This window comes from Saccoglossus kowalevskii, chromosome 15 (genome assembly GCF_978046115.1).
Source record: "Saccoglossus kowalevskii chromosome 15, keSacKowa6.1, whole genome shotgun sequence".
In the NCBI taxonomy this organism is placed as follows: domain Eukaryota; kingdom Metazoa; phylum Hemichordata; class Enteropneusta; family Harrimaniidae; genus Saccoglossus; species Saccoglossus kowalevskii.
The window spans coordinates 30,781,792-30,798,800 of record NC_140655.1 but is presented as its reverse complement, the minus strand read 5'-3'; the positions used below and the strand labels follow the sequence as shown (position 1 = coordinate 30,798,800).

The 17,009-nt window shown below is 35.6% G+C and overlaps 2 protein-coding genes across 2 annotated transcripts in view; one reads left to right on the top strand and one right to left on the bottom strand.

The window, feature by feature from the left end:
* LOC102804076 (uncharacterized) overlaps positions 1-367 on the bottom strand; it is a 29,707-nt gene extending 29,340 nt beyond the window's left edge. The window contains exon 1 of the mRNA XM_085508569.1: positions 213-367. The gene's annotated coding sequence lies outside the window, so the exon portion shown is untranslated. The remainder of the gene's footprint in view (positions 1-212) is intronic.
* Positions 368-844: 477 nt separating this feature from the next.
* Positions 845-17,009, top strand: part of LOC100375248 (7SK snRNA methylphosphate capping enzyme-like) — a 41,141-nt gene continuing 24,976 nt past the window's right edge. The window contains exon 1 of the mRNA XM_006824403.3: positions 845-2,595. Coding sequence (XP_006824466.1) covers positions 1,228-2,595 — 1,368 coding nt within the window. The 5' untranslated portion in view covers positions 845-1,227. The remainder of the gene's footprint in view (positions 2,596-17,009) is intronic.

Sequence of the window (17,009 nt, the reverse complement as noted above, 5' to 3'; positions counted from 1 at the left end):
ATTCCAATTTTAGCTCCGAAATGACAGCATAAAATATATTATTTATAAAACATGAGCATGATGGATATATATATATATATATAGTATTTAGTTTCAGTTGGGAGTTTCAGTTGTCCTCACAACAAAGTAGACAAGTAAAATGTCAATAATTAAGTTGGAAACATTCAAATAATATGATAGAGATTTCTTTTGACACATTAATAATTACAAACCTGGGCAGTTATTTCACAGCCAGACCAAAAAAATGCAATGATTTCCAGTAAAATTAGGATGCACAACTTCCACATATGTAAAACAAGACAGCAGTTCTCGTAGTTGTCTGCTGCTGATGACGTCATTTGCGATTTCGTCTGCTGGTTAGTTCGCGCCATTTCATCGGACTTCCGACCGAGACAGGGACCATACTTGCATTGTCCAACTTCCAGGTGATAAACTTAATTCACCGACTACTTTAAATTTGTATATGCAATTGAAATAGTTTAAATTTATTGGTAATTCAAAATTAGGTAAATAGTATATGTTTTGCCAACGAAATTAATATAATATTGAAATAATGTACCCCAACTCGTTGAAAAAATGTTAATTTGTTTTACTTTACTTTGCTCCAGGGCCTTGATCCAACCTTACAGCGAGTTAACCGAGATCTGTCACATGCTGTCTGCGAACGCATAATCGCCATGGAATTCTCGTCTCTGTAAAAAATACGTGCACTAAATTTTGGAAATTGCGCAATCGGGATAGTATCAAAGTGGAGAAAAAAGACCGAATGTTTACTGTGGAGAAGCAAAGTTGCCATTTTGAATACGTAATCAGCCCCCAGAGTTCCTCACTCGACGCAAGCGCTCTGAAAATTCAGACGCAACTTGCACGTTGACACGATAGGATCTCCTCCTAATTATTGGCACATCACGCCTCTTTGGTCAGCAATATTTCAGCTATTTTCAGTATACTGGTTCATTTTGAAGTATCTCGACAATTTATTGAAGCAGTCCTGGATTATTTCGGCGTTTAAGGTGATTTTTTGTTAAAAACTATGCTCAGCCCTGTACACAAACCAAGGCTTTGCTAGTGGTCTGCCTCATGAATATTCAGTGTTATGATAATGAGATCGTCGTATGACCCCCTTTGCTGAACTTGTTTATGTTCTGCTGCAATAGCAGAACGTTTCTCTCAACTTCTCGATTTAATAGACATCGATTAACGGTTGTTTGAATTACACATACAGTAATGGCATCGGACGTTGAGCCGGGACCTGACAATGCCAGTTTCGTTGCTGGACCGATTATGACTAAAATCAGTCCCAGTCACGCAGATTTTGTTGCGGAGAACATCTCCTTTGCTCAACCAACTCAACCATTTGTAAGTATTGACAATACAGGTACAATGGGTATTAACTCCAGTGACGTCACATCAAGAAATGATTCGGTTATGAAAGATATTCAGCTTCTGGTACCAGAAGAAGGTAAACCAGTTCCTACAAGGAAGCGTCGTCATAGCAGCCACTATCCTGCCGGTAACCATAACAACAGTCCAAAATTTACCAGCCCACAGCATATTAAGAAAAGAAGAAAAACCGCTGCCATCACACAGCCCATGAAATTCCTTCTTGGTGGAAACAGTACAGACCCATTAAATTTGAATAGTTTAGTAACTGGCGACCCATGTGCGCCTGTGGTTTCTCCATATTGTTCGCCAGCACCACGTAATAAGGACCCAAATCCTTTTCTCTTTCCAAAAGATATTACAGATCCTTTAAATATTAAATCCGGAGATGACAAAGATAACAGTGATCCAACAACCGTGTTAGGGCCACCCAAATCCGGAGGTAAAAAGAAGAAAAGACACTCGCACAGAAAACGAAGTGATGTTGGTCTGCCACGAAAGGAGGGAAATATTGATTTGTCTAGTGATGGCAGCCTGAGCGAAGTCTTTGAGAAGGACGCAAATGATAAAGAGGTTGTATCACAGTCCGAGACAATGCCACGGCAAAGTCAGAGAAATGTAGACAAAATAGTTTCGCCAGTATTAGATGCATTTGATGATACATCTCCTAAATTAAGACGTAAAAGAAAAGATGCCAGTTCCAAAATCAGCCGAAGTTTGCTTCGAGGTGAGTCGGGTCAGAATGAACAAGAGGTGAATAGAACTAGTTGTAAATACAGACGACAACATAGCGGGGAAAATAAACTACTGCCAAAATGTCACTCCAAAGGAAAACTATTCCAGTATGGCAATTATAATCAATATTATGGTAAGAGAAACCCTGAACAAGAAGATTGTAGACTAAAGTGTTTTTGTACAGAGTGGTTCAGGGGAAAAGATGTATTAGATATTGGATGCAATATTGGTCATGTGACTCTAACAATTGCCAAGGACTTTGAGCCGCGCAAAATTACTGGAATTGATATAGATGGAAACCTGATAAGTATTGCCAGGAAAAATATTAGACATTACCTCTCTCCAGCTTGGTCTTTTATGGGTCAGAAGTTTCCCATATCTATGGATAGATGCCATGGACCTATAGCTGCCCCACCTATCCCACAAAGTGGAATGGACCACACTCCAAGGTTTCCAAACAATGTGATGTTCAGATGTGTAAGTAAACAATGTTTTTGTTAATGAATTTATCCAATATAACCTAAGGTTCAACCTAATTATATCTTGCACCAAAATAATTATATTTGTTTTATATTTATACTCTGATAAAAACAACATTTTGCACTAGCTTTAGCCAGAAAATTTAAATGAGCCCATCCAAAAAGAATGAAGAGAAAATTTACAATAAAAATGTAACTTTGAATGCCATGAATTTGGTAAATTTGTTTCTACAAATTTTGAAGAATTTTTCCATAATTTTTTTCAGGGTTGTCCCCAGACCCTGAGAGTAGTAGCCCCACTAGTCTCGAATGTTGAGCAACAATGAACACAATATAGGCAATTAATGCAATATTGTTATGAAAATTATCCATTAATCTGAGCATTTTTTGAAATACCGGTAGTCATTGTTTACCATTTAAAATTTGTGGGGGGAAAAATTGTGGTTTATTTTGTGAAAAGTAACAAAGTGTTCAACAAATTAAACTATCTATGTATTGCTATAATCGGAAGAACTAATGAAAACTATGAAAAATAGTTTTGCCAGTGTGAAAATTGACAGCTGATTGGTGGCTGGCTGGCTGAAACACTGGCATTTTAATACACATGCAAAAAACTGTATGCCTTCAGATTTGCAGAACCCAAAAAAAGGATTACAAGAAGGATTATTTGGGGAGGGTAATTTTCAATTATATTTCGTACATGAGTACCAGCTCATGGCTATAAATAGTTAACCAGAAGTTATACCAATTAAGGTCAGTAAATGAAAATAGTCATTTATCAATAGTCATTTGTGCAGCCACAATATTACTATAATGCATCTAGCATCATGGTTATCAAAGGTATTTTTTAGGGCTTCAATAAATTTATTACAAATGCTTCCAGATCTAGCTTTGTTTGACAAATGTCTATTTCTTCGCTCTTGGTCAACCCAATGGTACATCTCCAACCTAGTCACCCAATCAAAAATGATGGTACATCTCAATCCCATCAAAAATAATGGTACATCTCAATCCCATCAAAAATAATGGTATATCTCAACCCCATCAAAAATAATGGTACATCTCCAGCCTTGTCACCCCTTCAAAAATAATGGTATATCTCAATCCCATAAAAAATAATGGTACATCTCAAACCTAGTCACCCCATAAAAAATAATGGTACAACTCAAACCCATAAAAAAATAATGGTATATCTCAACCCGATCAAAAATAATGGTACATCTCCAACCTTGTCACCCCTTAAAAAATAATGGTATATCTCCAACCTAGTCTCAGTGCCCCCATACAAAAAGGTATATTTACCCCATCAGAAATAGTGGTTTATCTCCAACCTAGCTGCCTGCCCCTAACAGAAATAGTCGCCCCCTTCAGAAATAATGGTATATATCAAACCTTTCCACCCCATCTGAAATAATGCAGGACTTGCAAGTCACTGAGGCCAATTGCTTGAATGTTCCTTCTGAATGCCTTGACCTCTTCAATACATTCTTCACAATTTCAATCAATTTTAGAAATGTTTGCCTTGAAATTCAGTGTCTTGAAGTTCAAGTCTGGATAATCCTACATATCCAATGTTGCCACCTTGTCAAAAATAATGGTACATCTCCAAAAGCATATAGGGTCAACAAGAATTGCATCAGTCATTGGAACACAGTTTACAGCTCTGTGGGCTCGCATAATTCAAGACAACCTTAGTCCTAAAATTCTTAAAAGATTTACCATTATATATGTACTTGCGCAGTATTATGACTAAGGCAAATGAAAAGTGTTTCCTGTAATCTTAAATTTTGCATGCCAACCCTGTATCTGTTTATGGCTGATCTGGAAAGTGAACACTGGAGGGTGCTCATTTCTTGTCTCTAGCTAAATGCTAGATGCTAATTTCACACCAAAATATCTGCCTGTACACACCAAAATATCTGCCTGTACACACCAAAATATCTGCCTGTACATATACATTCACATTCATTTGAAAATTGCTACTGTACACTATGAAACAACTTGCCCAGCAGGATCTTGTTGAAAACCATTTCAAGATAAAAAGTAAATACATGTACCTACCTACATTGTACCGACCCTACTTTTTTTTCAATATTATCTGAAACGTACTATTCATAAAATATTTGGCATTTTTTGTTGTTGCATTATCGTACTTGTTTTACTCGTTGTTACACTGAGAGAATCTGTCTATATTAATTATCTCTGAATAATTTTAGCATTGATGTCATTAACATATCAATAGTTCTGAAACTTTCTTTTATCCTCAGTATCCATAGTTTTAAGTACATGTACTATGAAAAGGTTATAGCATGGTGACCTATATACAGTGACACAATTATAGTCATTGGGCTTTCCGCTTTTGTATTATGCCATGAATCGAACATCTTAATGACTATGCTTGACATGCACATTGTGTATGCATGCAAAGTTTGTTGATAGTCAAAACAAATTATACCACCTACGCAAATACTAAATACTAAGCAGTGACGCCCATGTACCACATTACGTCATATAGAACATGCCATTTGATATTAGGGATTACTCTGCATATTCTAGTTCAAATCAAGATCCACAAGGACTTTTTATCACACTTGTATCATGGTACAGACTTTACTGGTTACCTTTTTGATTTGTGGGTATTCTCATTAACCATGTAAATTTATTCCGACATCACAATAAATAGGGCGGTTGCACTTTCATCTTTGTGGCAACTATAAGTCAATACAGTGCACGAGGAAAACCTACAGCTGTCATCCATTGTTTGAGAAATTAGCATATTCAGATTAGCACACCCACTGACTGCAGGAGCAAAATTTAGGCAAAATTTCCAGACTGTTGGGGAGAGGACCCTTGAACCTACAACCTGGTTATTACTAACATCCCTCCCCTTTTTGTATGCTTTACTGTGTTTAAGCCACTTAGTTCTCCTGCTCTGATAGTTTTATATACTGTGGAATACTTTATTTTTGCTGGAATTAATTTTCGCTGAAAAGGCTTTATAGGTGTTTTGTATGGAGTTTATTTTCACTGATTTTTGACGAGTTTAATGTGAAATATAAGAAAAAAAGTATATTCGCTGGATTTTATTTTCACGGAATCATCCCTTCAGCAAAAATAGCGAAAATAACTTCCAAGCGAAAATAAAGTATTCTACAGTAAATCATTGTTATGATGGTTATAATATTTGAACAAGTGTAATGCATGAATGGTTTATGTGCCCCAGGGTGCAGACACTATTTACCCAACATATATACCAAACAGAAATTTGTCTTCATAAATGCCAACAGATATTTGTCTTGGTGGGATTTTAAATTGTGGCTCTGGGTACAGGTATGTATAAAAAGAAACATGGTGACCAGATTTCACTATGCAAATCATACTAGATGTGACACATTTGGTCAGAGTATGCTGCAAAGTCGTTCAAATCACAAATTTCTTGTTTACATTTTGTAGCGCTGGAATGAATAGACTGTTTCAGCCAAGGTAATTACCTCCTCTGTATGCGAAGCCCTGAGATACCTTGGGATATCATGCATGCATGATCACTTTTGGGGGCCATGTCATCGTATAACTATTATGGAATTTAATTTTTCAGATATTTTCATATTAAACACCAGTGATTGCTTATTTGTATTCACATGGAAGCTCTGCATAGTTTAACTTTTATTTATTTATTTGATTTCATAGAAGGGGTCATAGAAATCGGGTGGTTATGTTTGTGCTTTTAAGGTTAATGCCTAGAGATTTATCACCAATAAATGGTAAAGATAAACCTGCATTGTTCCATTTTTTTATGTTTATGATTGTATGTATTGCACAAGCTGGTGCTTCTTTGTTGACAGTATCTAATCATTCGTTTCATCTTTGGAATAATGCATCTTGGGATAGAAAATGAAAATAAAATAATAATGTTGCTGTCACCACCATATTATTCTGCAATACCAAAGCAGGAGCATTGCCAACCAACGGTTTGATCTAACACATTCTAATGGCATAAATATCTTGAGACACACATAGCAAGCAAATGAGCAACTAGCCTGGCTATATTGTCGTAGTCTAACAGGGAATATGTATTAATGGTTAGTTTGTAAATATTCTCTATTTTTCACATAACTATCATTTAGTTTGCAATATCATTTGATACGGTACATTAAATGTCACGATAGTTGCATTACTTGTTCGAACAAGACGTGGAGCGAAAACAAATTGCAGAACCATTTGTATCACTGATATGTGAATTTCAGGCTCGATACAATTATCGTATGATGTATTGACAATAACTTGTAATAATGCTGAAATAATATTGGTAGTGTTTCTGTCGGTTAAAAACCAATGGCATTTATAACTGCAAAAACACGTCTACCATTACATGTATGCTTATTACTATATTAGATGCAATACCTTATTTGCATAAATTAATGTGTTTTTTGAGCGTGCAAAATGTCTTTTTGATGTGTTGGGCTTGTATTGATAATAATAGTAGTATACTTGTATTGATAATTCCTGACATCACTTGCATGGACAAGCTCTATGAACAAAGTCATACATGTATCGGGTGATAATCCCATAAAGTTACTAAACAATTAACTTCATCAAGCATCCCGTCATTTTAATTTCAGCTTTCTGAAAATGTATTTATTGCTGACCTTGTTGAGCAGTGAAAATTGATTACAGACATTGAATTGTTGCAAATTGTTTTGAAATACTGAATGACATAATTTGACAAGCAAACTCTCTAAATGTTGAATTTGTGCTCCATCAGATGGTCCTCCAAATCAGCTCTGATTGAAACAACGTTCTACGAGATCAATTCATAAAAATAAAATATTGTCCAGTTACTGTATTGGTTCTATTAGTAGGACAGTATGCAAAATTCAGATGTACATTTGTTGAGTAAATATGTGATGAGTGTAAATATTTGCATGTGCATGCCAGTGGTGCCCATAATTCAATAATAGTCACCTGACTACTGTGCAGACATTTGATAGTTAACATAGTTACCATGGTTACAGGAAAAAAAAGTCTCTTTGAGGTTAGCTTGCCTTTTGTCACTACAACACCATTACAATGAATAGTCATTCATATAAAAATAGTTGTTCTGGCACTCAGCTGGTGCTTAGATTACGGCCAACGTAGCTGCCGATTTTCAAATTCCACAAATCACAGATTAAGTAAACTAGTACATTATAGTTACGGTACATGAATATATTTTTTCTATTCATGTAACAATTTGTTTGAATTTCTTTATGAAAAACCCTTGGCTACCATTAAAACAAATGATCAGATTTCTTGACGTTTGTCCTATGTTTTTATTTTATGCTGTTGTTCACAAATCCCTGATAAAAATATATGGTCGCGAAACTACTTTTTGCACAAAACAAAGGTCAAACACTCATGGAAATGATGATTTTTTGGGGTATTTATTTCTATGTTAAAAAAAAATTTCTCGCTATTTTCAAAATTTATACATATACCGATAGTGAAAAAATTTGTTATTGGAATAATGTTTTAACATGGTCTCCTATGGAAATTATTCCAAAAATGTTTTTTAGGTAGTTTTTCTCAAAATAAATATTTTGTACCAGAAAGAAAAACTTGAAAAGTTAATGAAGTATGTCTATAACTATGTCACACTCGTATAATAAGAAACTGCTATAAATTTTTTCGCCGCTACTTATTATAAGGTTGATCCTCTTGTTCTACCTTAATTGTGAGAAGAATAATTAGCTCTTGTTGGTTCTGATTTGCAAAAGTGATCAATCTTCTCAGAAGCCATGCCTTGATGAACCTATGTGTGTTCCGGGTTGACATCTTGACCCACAATTATCAAATTCTGCAGACATCACACTTTTTAGGAAATGTTTTCACATAAATAAAAACTATTTCAAGGTTTTAAAAATTTTCATTTAGTGAACTAAAAACCTTTTTTTTTTTGCCAGATGCTTATGGGTACAAGTCTGCCTGTTTCATGTTTGAAATGTACCCTTTAACCATAGTAAATATAACTTTATATATACGAACTCAAGATTGCGCGACATACCAGCAAATCAAATAGCTACATGTATATGTACAACATGTTCTATTTGATACGGAATAACAAAAATAACAATAATTTGTTGTCGAAATATTGTTGGGCAACCTGATGGAACAGTCAAATTGATGGTAATTTGAAATATTACATACTCTATTTTGTCAAGCAAACTGTCAATTGACATTTCTGTTTTATTTTAATGCATTTCAAATTGGAGTCCCTCAAATACCAAGATAGATGAAACCTTCTGTTGGTTTTATCACAAGAGCAATTGATAAAAAAATGACTATCTGTTAATATAATGAGTATATTTACATGCTAATACATTGAATACCAATGCTGGCCACAAGTCTGAAGTAAATTTTGTGTTGATTACTATTCTACCTACCGGTAAATTCACATTATAAGCTAATTGGATTAAAAAATTCAATTAAGAAGTACATGTATGCGTTTTAGTTAGATACTGTTAGTGTCATTTAGTGCAACTATTATTTGTAAATGTTATCCTGGGCTTATACAGGGTTATCTAGTTTTAGATACAGTGGTTAATGACATTGCTTTTCTTTATACTGGCTTGTTTATTCACTTGGTTAACAGTGGAAAAATCATTGTTATTCAGATTCCTGCAGCAACGTAGAGGTACAGTGAACAAAAAGACAACTCAACCAGCAGTATTGTAATTTTGCTAACAAAATAGCCATATTGATATTAGTTTACCATTACAAACTGTTATATTTCAACTATCAATATTGCTATTTTGATAGCAAAATAGCGAGTGATATAATATTCCTGGTTGGAATGCTTTTTCGTTCACAGTAACAAATTTTTTTTCTAGTCAATTTTTTTTAGCTTCGCTGTCATCATAGATGACAGAGCAACATGTTCATATAGGTGATTGTTCGTTGTCCGTCCATCAACTATAACATTTCCATCTTCTTCATGAAAACTACCAGTTCAATTGCTTTGATACTTACATGTATTATCTAGGTACCTTGTGTGGACCTCAGTCTGATTTGTTTTATATGTTTCGATATCTTCAATTCTATTTTTTTGGGGGGCGAATATTTTTGGTAAAAAAATTCTATTTCCGATTTTGTCTTGATAGTGCTATCAAATTTCTTTGACAACTGTATATACATGTTCCTTAGATTAGTTCTCTGCATTAGGGGAACACTCAAGGCTCTGCTGAAACAGCGAAGCTATTTCGACAGTCAAGTCACTAGTTCACAAATTTTATTGCGATGTAAATGTTGCTGTTTTCCTAAAGATGTTCTCTGATGCTTGCAAAGTGCTGTCATTGCAAATGCAATTAAATAATCAGATCGTGGAAATTTCTAGATGTACCAGCATTTCACATAAAATTATTGTAGCCAATTTGTAAATGTAATTCACTATTGCCAACTAGTGAAAAGTTAGCGATGAGAGCTTCGGTATCATTTAAATGCACGAGTTGAATAGATTCATATTTGCAAGATAGTAAGTGTACATTGCTCTTAAAATTCAAATGAAACTCGTTCACTGGTTTGTCATACAGGTCAGGAAATTTTGTGTTTTTCAAGTTTGTGTATATTCCTTGCTAGTTTTGGAGGAAGCTGGTCGAAATTGGTATTCCAATTGTCCCATGGTAGTTTGTATTAAAAACATTGTGAAGTTCAATATGATTACATGTAACAATTCCCCATCATGCAATTCATGCGAGAATACGTTATTAGTAGGGAAGAGAATGTTTGAAAATTGTATGCCTGTGTTACATACTAGATCAAAACTTATCAAATCCTACTTGACTGTGGACAGCTTGTCTCTGTTACAATTACACAGATCTGGAGCAGTCAGTCCACTAACCTTACAATGTAACTGGATGTTACTCCATACATATAATACCATTGTGTTAACATACATGTACAATGCCGATGTGTTAACATATTGAAGGCCTCACAAAGTCTTAGATCCTGTTTCGGTGATGCGTGTGCGTGCATTCATGATCATTCTTCCAGGATATATTGATACTGATGCATGTAGGTAGGGTTATTAAAAACACAATTTTTTTCTCTAGCCTGATTATAGTCATTCTTTATTTACAAAAATGCACAAACTCGATATAAACGCGCATATTTGACTTCTGTAAAATACATACAGATCTGGTTGGGTGTGCATCTAATGCATGTGCCCGAACAAAGTTGTTGTGGCTTATGGCAATCAGAATAAAACAAAAGACATGATATCAACTTGCTAAAGTAGGCACACTTTAAAATGCACTGGTTGAACAGGGTATGCTAAGATATAGTGGTGAGGCCATGGCCAAATAAACGATTCTGGTTCATTGGAAGTACAAAAATGTATACTTTAGTAAGGTAGTTTTTAAATTAAAAGTACCGGGTAAGTAGTGAAAACTGAACTGTATCAAAATATTCATTTCATTTTTTTTTAGCCGGAAATTTTGAGGATGTTCTCCAGTACTAAATCAGAAAAGTTACTGAACAGTTCATTGTAACATCTATTTGACAATCTAAACATGTGATGATGTACATGTAGAAGATTATAAAAAGGAAACTAGTGAATTTTAAGTATGCAGAAATAATCTTTATACTGTAGAATACTTTATTTTCGCTTGGAATTAATTTTCGCTATTTTCGCTGAAGGGATGAATCCGTGAAAATAAAATCCAGCGAATATACTTTTTTTCCTATATTTCACATTAAACTCATCAAAAATCAGTGAAAATAAATTCCATACAAAACGCCCAAAAAGCCTTTTCAGCGAAAATTAAATCCAGCGAAAATAAAATATTCCACAGTAATTGATTTTGGAAAATGAGAATCCAGAAAATAAGACTGGTAGTGCTTGCTGCATATGCAGCTGTTTTAGAATTCTATCTTTACTAGTAATTGCTTTATCTCTATTACCTACACAGCACTCCAAACACCACATGCACCATTATGTGCAGTTGTACTGTATATGTATTACATGTAAAATGTCTATCTCCCTCTAGGTTATATACATGTACTTGCCTTGTATTGTTCCAGCTGTTTATGTCATATTCTAAATAAAATAAAATAAAGACAACTCAATAATTTTGGTTGAATTGTTTGCATAGTTGCTCCGTTTTTTTGTTTGTGCCTTATGGAGATGGGTAATTGCTTTGTAATGACTGATGGTCTTTATAAGCTATATTTCATGCGGTTGTACATGTACTGCATGTGTATCGTTATATACATTCACAGGGCTTGAACTTGAGAGGGCACCCAAAATCCAAAGTCCAAAATTGATAAAATTGCTTTGGTATTATACATGTAGGTGCAGTGCAATATTGAAGGGCACCAATTCAAACTCATTAAGTATCGAGGCAAGAATTGCGTATTTGATATATGCACTACAGTTTGTTTTCAAGGAGGAAGCATTAAACTTGTATACTGGTAATACATACAATAATAAACATTATCTCTACAAATAGTTGTAATGTTGCTGTATTAACCGGGGCTCCTGCATAAATTCAGGTTCCTCTAATAGAAAATGTAATTTATAAACGAGCCATGGCATGACCACACCATGTCTTTGAAGATGTCCTGCAAATAATATAATCATAGCTTGAAATTAAAAAAGAAAATGTTAGAAGTCAACTAGACTGCTTTTAAAAGTTGTGTTTCTAATGGGTGGTCATGGAAAGTGTTAATACAAATAAATGTCATTGCTCAATTTGTGTTTAATAATAATAGACACCCATACATGTAGATTTGAAGATATATTCATTTTGTGAGACCTAGTTTTAGTTTTAGGTAGGACAAAAGTTGGACTATTGTTTTAGTTGTGTGTCCTGATACCTGTACATAACAAGGTTCTCCCCAGAAAAAATGCATAGCGCTGCAACTAATTTGCATATTAATTTGCATAATAATTTTCATATCATTTCCTTCTTTAATTAACAACTCATTTACAATTATGAATATTGATGAGATCCGTCACAGTGCGAATATTTTTTTTAATGGAATCAACACATGTTTCACAATTTAGAAGAGTTTGAAACATTCTCAAAATACAAATGCTGCACAAACACAAATAAATTATTTGCAATTTAATTGTCTATTGTAAAACGATAAATGAAACGCATTCGAAACATTAAGCCAGAAATATGTTTATGAATTTTATGATTTTATTTACTCTAAAAACATTCTCCAAAAAATTGACAACATATTTAATTGGTGTATTGTTGTAATTTATTATTTGTACCATCAACTTCAAAAACGTTTACATTCACAGTAATGAACGAACGGATAAAACTTCAAAACGATCATCAAAGTTACAACGTGACGTACCGTAACTTGCTTTGCGATGTTATATACCGGTTATACCAATAATTCTTCGGTCAAGAATGCCATTAACCAATCAAAATGCTGTATGGTAATGTCGGTAGAATCCGAAGTTTTCTGAATGGTAGTGATCATAAAAATTACATTGCGAAAGTAAAGCGATGTCGTAGCACGATGTGTTGGTATCGATTTCAGTTGAAAACTGCATGATGGTTTTCGAAAGAGGGGATTAGCAATTTTTAAAAGGTAAAATAGGTCTTGAAAGAAGATGATAACAGTTCAATTGTATTTCACCAAATCACACAATAAACACGTTGTTTTTTTCTTGAGTAGCATAAACTGATCATGAACTTTGCTTTTACCATGTTATATCGGGGGGTGAAATAGACTGTCTATCACAGAAAGTATTTACTTACAAACAAAGAGGTGCTAATTTCACAAATTTGACTAGCCGCTACGTATCGTGCGCCCAGGTCTATTGTTTACAAATTATAATCCACGACTGGCAGGATGCATGTCGATTGGTACGTAATTATAATGACAATAGTCCTAGTCGGAAGCGTTTCTGTGGTCACTAATTCTGAGTGCCGGTCGGGGCCGACCAGCGGGGCGAACAAACCTTTTGCACATCTGATACTGGCATGTAAAATATGAAATCAAGCGTTGGAACACATAGCGCCGAGATTCACAAGTATGGCATCGCCGACCTCGGCCCTAAACAACCCTGGGGAGAACCTGGCATAACTCTGCACAATACAGGCAGGAATTTTTTTAAACGGGGGCGCAGCGCCCTCATGCCATGATCATGCGCTCCCTGACCCCTGGGGAGCATATTCTCTGGCAATCATAAAATTATGATTATGTGGCCACAGTCTTCAACTGTGACCTGTCTGATAGTAATTTTGGCCCCAGGGAAGCTACAGAATACTCAATTTCAACTTAGAATTATCACAAACTCCACACCCTGATAGGGAGAACCTCCACTTGGTGGCTCGTCTGAATTGCAGTGCTCTCTTGCAGTTTTTTTTCTAGAGAAAACCCCTGATACAGGGCATTCACACAATTACATAGGGTATTTCAATGCATGCAATATCAGACCCCCATACAATGGGGTTTCTCTGTTGTCTGTATTGACAAATATCTACTTATTATACAGCCTTTGCACACACTTAGTGTTATCTTCTCCACAGATTTGTGAAACTACAGTAACAGTGTATTATCTCAGATTATATCAATATATTGTTGAAAATACAACGCATACAAAGCTTTGTTCAACCATATTGTAGCCTTTATTTTTCAAAAACCGAATAACTTTCCTGCATACATCTTAATTTATCGGCTCATTTCCTGTCACACAATGGCCCACTTCATCCTTTAAAGTATAATCCCTGGGAGTGTTTCATTGGGGACACAGTTGTTTACATTGTGATGGCTATGATATGAGGCATACTTAGAGTTGTATTATAAAGAACTAATTTATTGTTTTTACCGTACTCGACCACGTTAGCGCCCAGGGGCCTCAACTCAGGAAATGACGATTTTTTAGGGGTGGGCGCTTACCCGAGCACCCCCCTCGAAAAAGAGTGCAAATGAAAATTGTTATTCATCAAGTGACAGATTACGTCTTTGAGGGTAAATCAAATTACGAAATTAGTTTAGTCGTCATTGATTTTCACAATGGAAAAACAGAAATGATCACAAAAAATATGCACATTTTTTACAATATTAATTACGTACCACCAGAATTTACGAAATTAAAAACATTTGAGTCTGTTGACACAGTCGAAGTCAAAAGTGTCGTATATCTCCACTGACGAAGGTGTTGGATCGTACGCAAACTCACGATGAAAATCACTTTCCGCCATGATACATTTGCAGATTTGACCTGCAGCAGCGTCCTTTGACTTAATGGGTCAAGTTGGTTTTTAACCAATCAGAATGCTGTGTTGTACTGACGCAATTCTTCTGAAATTCTCGAAGACTTTCCGGTAACGCAATGCGGAAGTGAATTATCGATGTCGAAGTATGATCTGTTGGAATTGATTTCTGCGAATAAACGACATGGTTTTTCCAAAAAAACTAGTAACTAGCCATTTTTGAGAGGTAAACTGAACAAGCCGGTAGGCTGGTTGGCGATCCGCTCTGCTCAAAAACAAGCAATATGTTTTTGACTGTTTCCATGGTGACATAAACGTGAAGCTAACGTCGGTTTATAACTAATACGAAGTTCGCAAACACCATTCAGTCTTTAGAAGTCACTTAGTTTATTACTAGGACCACAGTCACTCTACTAGTAGAATGACTGTGCTAGGACGTATTCTGCTGTTACATTTATTATTTCCAACCGTTTTGCGATAGGATTTTCTAGAATGAAGCGTTTCCTGTAAATGCTGGAAAGCGAAATAATGAAATAACGAAATGGTAAATATTTACCTAAAGTACCATGTGTTAACCTTCATAATAATATACTTCATAATGCAAAACACTAGTCACGGTGAGTTATTTAAATATACGACTTCTAATCGTAAAATATGAATTTCAGAATTTCAGACGGATATTAAGCAACCCAAGAGGACTCACAATCCTTTCTGCGCGTTATTACGGACTCGCGCAAAAAACTGTACCACGCTTGTCAAATCTGGGTCAAATATACAGTACGCTACTATCTTGTCACAGATTGTTTATTAGTAGTGGAGTGTTCGGTGACCATTGAATTAGCCCGTGATTCATATTTTATGTGTGTCAATTGTCGTGACTGACAGTACTGCAAAATTTTTGGTCAAAAAAACGCAACTGGTGAAACGGAAGGGCATCGCCAGGCATGGGCGCAGGGCTCTTTGGCAACGACCGCATAGAGGTCAAAATACGCGTTCTATTTTTACACGTTAAATTTGGCTCTTCCGTTTCGCCCCCTCCGGAATGTTCTACTTTCGCAGCCTAATCGTAGGTTTTTCGAAAAACGACGAAAAAACACAAGATTTTGTAGAAATGTTCCTGTTTTGGGCGGATTATTGATAGACAATAATGTCTTTATTACAAAAATGCTGAAAAACCGTGAGTTGTTGCCTTAGTTATTTTTTTATTGGTGAAAAACTGTGAACTCGGCAAATTTGGTTGCACAACTTCCCTTTATCATTTATACCCAGCGACACCGATGCCAGCTGACTGTTTACAAAACTGGTAGGAGGTAATACATTTGGGGCGAAAGTATTTAAAAATCAGTTTTTGGATGTTGCAATGGCAGTGATGGGCCAGGATTGTTTTCCAATTAGTGACGGCACGACCTACCTGTGACGGCACGAACAAAACCAGTCTAGCCGAAAAAATCACAGAGGAGTTAAAAGCCATTGCTGGTGAAAAGTTACCCCAACTTTGGGGTCAAATTTCTCGGTAATGAAAACAGATATCAAAAATTCAAATAGTAACTTTGTGCCCACACTCAAGCTGAGTAGAATGAGCTATGTCTGAAGTGTTTTATCCCAAATTTGTAGGAGATGATACATTTGGCGCGAAGCTATCCAAAAATTAGTTTTTTGGCTGTTGCTATGGCAACGGTGGGCCAACATTTTTTTTCAGATTTTTGCTAATAACTAGGGTGAAGGTGTGACCTACCTGCCAAGTTTGAACGAAATCGGCCAAGCCAAAACAATCACAGAAGAAGTCATACGTGAAAACACTGGAAATGTACACACACAGACACGCACACAAAACGACAAAAGTGATTATAAGGGCAATCCTAGCAGAGCGGATCGCCAATATACATGTGTAGCATGAAATATTTACCACATTTTACTTGTATTAGCAGGTCATTGTCGATGCGTAGTTTACGCACGGTTACCGTGTTCTACGCATTCACAATATGTTCACAGCAGTCGATATCCACGCTGTATCATATAAAAACGATTACCAAGATTCGTTACGCAAGACCAAGTTTTAAATTACCGGTAGTTGCATTTTGAAGGGGTGGGTGCTTTGCCGAATGTAACCCCAAATATAAAAATTGCGCAAAAGTGGGGGGTGGGCGCTTGCCCCTGTATGGGCACTAACGCGGTCGAGTACGGTATATTAGAAAAGTGC